Below are 5,881 nucleotides of genomic sequence, written 5' to 3' on the forward strand. Positions count from 1 at the left end.
TGAGCTTTCCTAATTTAATAAATGTGCCTGTGAATGAGTCCCTTTCTAATTTGTGTTCAAAACAATGCAGGTACTAAACACAAAGTTCGAGGTGCAAATCTCAAATTGATAATAAGAGCTGAAAACTCAGGTTGCCAGTTTTTCTACACAAGAGAGGAGAGGGCAAGAACTGAAGTATTTCATGACCACATTTACAGTAGTAAATAATACACCTTTTTAAAGGATAAAGGGTGATTTCTCTTTAACTCCCTTTATTATATTTGATCTTGCTTTTTCTGCTAATTTTCGTGTATGACTGGTTATTTCCTAATTACAATTTTAATTTGTATTGCTGACAAGATTATTTGCTTTTAAAGCTTTAAGGGGCTGTAAAGTGGCTATGCTTTATTGGTTATATTTCTGTTATTTTCTTTATATTCTATATATTTCTATATATCTATATCTCTTTGTATATATATATATATTCTGTTATTTCTATATATTGGTTATATTTCTGTTCCAGGAGCACAAAATCCTGGAATGGTTGGGGTTGGAAGGGACGAGGTAGAACTGCTTAACATTTTTGTTGTCAAAATCTAGGTGTACATCAATTTATAAACGGGGGAGGTCAGGGGTGGGTACAATCTTTAACCAACTGGGAGAAACTGGGGGTGGAACACAGGCAGGGAATACAAGGTATAAACCAAGGGGATTACAGGGGAGGAGAACAACTTCAACAAACCAATGGGGCCTCGAAGGATACAAAATTGATGGGGAAGTTTCTAGAGAAAGGGGCAGGCTTGGGGAGGGACATTCAATGGGAGGAGGAACAGGGAAAGGTCTTTGGGGAAATGGACACCTAGGGCAAAACCAACAGTACAGGGGGAAAGGAACAACCCATTGAGCATAAAATATACCATAACAATACAATATAGGAGGGGCTGTAAAACTGACTGCTAGGACCAAATTACAATCAGCACCACACACCACAACAGGAACGAGCAGCAGCAGTGGGAGCAGGCAGCTGCTGTTTGTTTCTGCTGTTCTCACGGAAACATCCCCGTGCTTACATTCCTCGCAAGTGAGCGGGGTCACAGCAGAGGATCTACCTGCCTTGGCTGAACCCTTCTCCTGCAGAACAAACATTCCCTCCTGCCCAGGCCTGGAGAGCTGCTTGGAGCACTGGGATCGGAGCTGTCTTTCCCATTGCTTTGCTGACACTTCTGCTCTGAGCTGTGGGGAGTGAAACTGGGAGCAGCAGCACAATGGGAGCTCTGTTCCTTCTTTCCCACCAGACCTGAGTGCTGGGAGATGCTGGAGGTGAAGTTTAGAGAGGTGCCTGGCTTAGCAAGCAGAGAAATCTCAGCGTAGCACACAGATATTTACAGCTGTTTAATGGAAAGGAGTACACATTTCCCTGGAGTTGGCAGGGTGTGTTTTATCTTTGTAAATCCTCACGCATGGTGTTTATGTGAGAAATGCTTTCACTGAAACACTGCCCAACCCCAGCTCCACAGGTGAAGGTCTCAGCCCTGCCAAGAGCCCACGAGAGCACAAGAACCAGAACCTTCCTGGAAGAACCCTTTGCACAAACCTGGCAGTGTTTGCAGCCACCTGAGGGAGTTGGTGTTAAAATCTTTACCGGATTTCTGTGCTTAAATCAGGCTTTATTTTAAATCTTCCTTACATTCTCATCAGTTTTTATATGAGATCTCATAATTATCCCCCAGAGACTTGTTCAGTAGGGGCTGTTTCCCTCTCAAAATTTCAGGCAGTTCCTGGAGAATCATGTGGAATCATCTGATGCACAGATGACTTTCAAAAGAGTGTCCAGAGCTGTTTGAAATCTAACTTCCTGCTACCTAATCATCATATAAAACTTGCAGTGGTGCTCTTGTAAAATAATACAGGAAATCAAAAGGGCAAATATGTCCCTCTTTTTCTGAGCAGCACAGAAACAATTTTTTGGAGTCTCCAGTGGCACAGCACAACAGAGCTGCCAAAAGTGTACAGAAAATGTCTTCTCAGTCTTTTATGTCTGAGGAAGAATCATCTAATTGTTGTTTGAGAGGTGTCCACACTCAAATGCCCTGCCTGGCTGGAATTTTGGGCACATCTTGCATTTCAGAAACCCCATCCTTATCACACCTTACTCGAGGATGTGTGGTGGCTGCAGAAATGCTGCCATATTTTATTAATGCAGTGTTTGACAGCTGTTAAATAGTGAAACCAGAGATTGGTGCTCTCCTGACTAAAAGGTGTGCACCTGATACCCCGCACACAGAACCCAATTAACCTTTAGGCTCCATATATTGAATTACCAAACTGGCAGCTACACTCAGCTGCTGGAAATCAGCTGCAATTAAACTTTCACACAAAGCTGGTTGATTATTTTGCTTGCACAAATCATCTTGCACTCCTGTGTATGGGATTTATCCAGCTAAAATCATGTAAATATCCAGGTTATTACTCCTGCTTTTTCCTTGGGATGGTGAGTGCTCAGCTCTGCTTTCTCATCTCTCAACTGACAATAATTTGTGGGGTTTTTGGGGGATGTGCACCTTGGTTTTTTGGGAATAGCTGTAGCAAACTCCTCTTAGACTTGCTCTTAGCCACCCCTCCTCTCTTCCCATTAATTAGTGGGAGCAAATAACACTCTTGGGATTGATTCTCTGTTGAGCAGCTGTGCAGTAATTGATAGAGGATACTTTCCAGGGGGTGCTCTGGCCACAATTATCTGCTGGGTGAAAGAATATCCATTATTAAGGGTGAAAAATCTATTAAAGTGAACTTGAGCAGGAAACTAAAGCAACTGTTGGGTTTTGGGGCAGCATTGTGCCCTCAGTAAATTTGGTGATGTGATGCTGCCAGTGTTCCTTGTCCATGTGGTATTCCAGCAATGCCAGTTGTACTTCAGAGAAATGGAGAGGGTTTGCTATTTAATGAGCTGTGAGGTTATTTGTCTTTATCAAGAGACAGTTACAGGACGCTCTTTTGTGTTTATGTCACCCCAGAGAATGAAAAGCAAATTAATCAAATTCAGCAAGCCAGTTTTTTATGGGAGATTAAAACATTGCTGCAGCAATGTGTAACCAACTCCTTTAAAAACAAATATTTGATAATGTTTCTATGGTGAAATTTTCTGTTTGTTGGGAAGGTTTTTGGTTTTGTTTGAAATGAGGATGAATTTATCCACTTGCTTGGTTTGGGGACTTATTTATGTGATGTTATTTGTACTTTTCCCTTGCAGGAAATCCACGACTTGTTTAAAGATTATGAAATAAAATACTGTTATGTGGACAGGAATAAAAGAACAGGTGAGAACTTAAAACTTCCATTTATTTCAATTCTGTGAGGGACATCATGTTCTGTGTGTGAAGTCATGGACTGTCACAGCTTATCTGATGTCCCTCAGTGCCTTTTTTGTCACCTTCTACTGAAGCCAGTGAAAGCTGGAAACTTTGTGGAGTTGATCTGATTTTTGGTCCCTTCTGCTCTCTCTCAGGAGCATTCCTCAGTGAGTGTCCCTTTGGGACAAAGCTGACCCCAGCTGGCTGAATTCCTTTGGAAAACTGGCCCTGAGGCCTCTCTTGGGACGAACCACACGTGCCTGAGAGGAAAACCTGCCCAGCCCCAGCTGCATTTGCAGTTTGCTCACATCAAGGGAACACTTCTGTCCTGTCAGGGTCACCCAGCGCTGTTGTAGGGTGTCCAGAGACATCTCCATCCATTGGGATCCTGGGACCCCATCTGGGTGACCCTGCTTGAGGAACAGGAGGTCCCTGCCCCCCTCATCCAGTCTGGGACTGTGTGAAATGCCTGTGGACTGAAAAGCCCAAAACCAGATCTGTTAACCCCAAAGTGAGAGCTTGTGGATGTTGTCATCAAAGAGATTCCATAGAATCTGTGATGTGTGTATTCCACTTCAGTGGAATATTTAATTTAGTAAAGAACAGTCTGCTAGTAGAATATTTAATTTTGTTCCCCAGATACAGAGTTGGTTGGGTTCCAAGTAGTGAAGTTGTGAGCATTACAACATAGTCACTTTCTGAGTTAATTGCTCATGATGTTCGATTGATAATTGAACAGATTTTTGGTATTATCTATAATAGATATATTTATTTGTTTGTTCTTTGGGGTCAGTCTGTGGTTTCAGGGGAGGGAGAGGTCTGCTAGTAGAATATTTAATTTAGTAAAGAACAGTCTGCTAGTAGAATATTTAATTTTGTTCCCCAGATACAGAATTGGTTGAGTTCCAAGTAGTGAAGTTGTGAGCATTACAACGTAGTCACTGAGTTAATTGCTCATGACGCTCGATTGAGATTTTCGGTATTATCTATAATAGATATATTTATTTGTTGGATCTTTGGGGTGGATCCGTGGTTTCAGGGCAGGGAGAGGTGTGGCTGCAGAGCAGCTGGGGTGGCTGATGTCCCCATCCTGTCTCTTGCAGCTTTTGTCACGCTGTTGAACGGGGAGCAGGCCCAGAGCGCCATCAGGAGGTTCCACCAGCACTCCCTGCGTGGCAAGGAGATCTCAGTGCAGCTGCAGCCCACGGATGCTCTGCTGTGCATCACCAACCTGCCCCTTTCCCTGGGCATAGAGGAGTTTGAGGAACTGGTGCGTGCCTATGGCAATGTGGAGCGGTGTTTCCTGGTCTACAGCGAGCTCACCGGCCATTCCAAGGGCTATGGATTCGTGGAGTACATGAAGAAGGACTCTGCTGCCAAGGCCAGGCTGGAGCTCCTGGGCAAGCAGCTGGAGGAGAGCACTCTGTTTGCACAGTGGATGGATGTGAACCAGCTGACCACAAACCTCATTCACTCCAAGTGCCTTTGTGTGGATAAATTACAGAAGGACTGTGCTGATTCCAAGGAGCTGCTCCAGGCTTTCTCCCTGAAGTACAAACCTGTCTTCTGCCAGGTAGGTTGGCTTTCTGTTTTATGGAAAACCAAGGCTGGGATTGCAGCATTGCCTCACTTCACTCTTGCTCTCTTCCACTTCTGTTTTCCCTATTTATTTTCTCATTTTTCTTATTTATTTTCATTTTCCTATTATTTTTCCTATCAACTGTTGTGCCATCTTCACAGTGGTGCGAGAAGTGATGCTGAACTGCTCTGGGTGTGCAGTATATCCATGTTCTCTGGGAATTCTGCAGGATAGCACTCCAGCAGTGATGCTGAACTGCTCTGGGTGTGCAGTGTATCCATGTTCTCTGGGAATTCTGCAGGATAGCACTCCAGAAGTGATGCTGAACTGCTCTGGGTGTGCAGTGTATCCATGTTCTCTGGGAATTCTGGGAATTCTGCAGGATATCACTCCAGTAATAATGCTGAACTGCTCTGGGTGTGCAGTGTATCCATGTTCTCTGGGAATTCTGCAGGATAGCACTCCAGCAGTGATGCTGAACTGCTCTGGGTGTGCAGTGTATCCATGTTCTCTGGGAATTCTGCAGGATAGCACTCCAGCAGTGATGCTGAACTGCTCTGGGTGTGCAGTGTATCCATGTTCTCTGGGAATTCTGCAGGATAGCACTCCAGAAGTGATGCTGAACTGCTCTGGGTGTGCAGTGTATCCATGTTCTTTGGGAATTCTGGGAATTCTGCAGGATAGCACTCCAGCAGTGATGCTCTGGGTGTGCAGTGTATCCATGTTCTTTGGGAATTCTGCAGGATAGCACTCCAGTGACATGCCAGCAAAATGTTTGGAAGACATCCCCTTATGTCATACTTATGTCCCCTTATGTCATTACTGGAAATAATTTGGTTTTTGAGAGCTTTTGAAGTAAATATTGCTGAAGGTTTTATTGCTCAAAGAAAGCCAGAGTGTATGGATACCGCAAGTGCAACAGTTCGGATGATGCAAAATACATCATATAATTAATATATTAATATTTAACATG

The 5,881-nt window shown here is 43.8% G+C and overlaps 1 protein-coding gene across 1 annotated transcript in view; it reads left to right on the forward strand.

Annotated features, from left to right (window-relative positions):
• The window catches only part of RAVER2 (ribonucleoprotein, PTB binding 2), a 24,925-nt gene that overhangs the window by 2,612 nt on the left and 16,432 nt on the right, over positions 1 to 5,881 (forward strand). Inside the window, exons 2-3 of the mRNA XM_031058557.1 lie at positions 3,230 to 3,296; positions 4,433 to 4,902. Coding sequence (XP_030914417.1) covers positions 3,230 to 3,296; positions 4,433 to 4,902 — 537 coding nt within the window. The remainder of the gene's footprint in view (positions 1 to 3,229; positions 3,297 to 4,432; positions 4,903 to 5,881) is intronic.

This window comes from Geospiza fortis, unplaced genomic scaffold, assembly GCF_000277835.1.
Source record: "Geospiza fortis unplaced genomic scaffold, GeoFor_1.0 scaffold396, whole genome shotgun sequence".
Taxonomy (NCBI): domain Eukaryota; kingdom Metazoa; phylum Chordata; class Aves; order Passeriformes; family Thraupidae; genus Geospiza; species Geospiza fortis.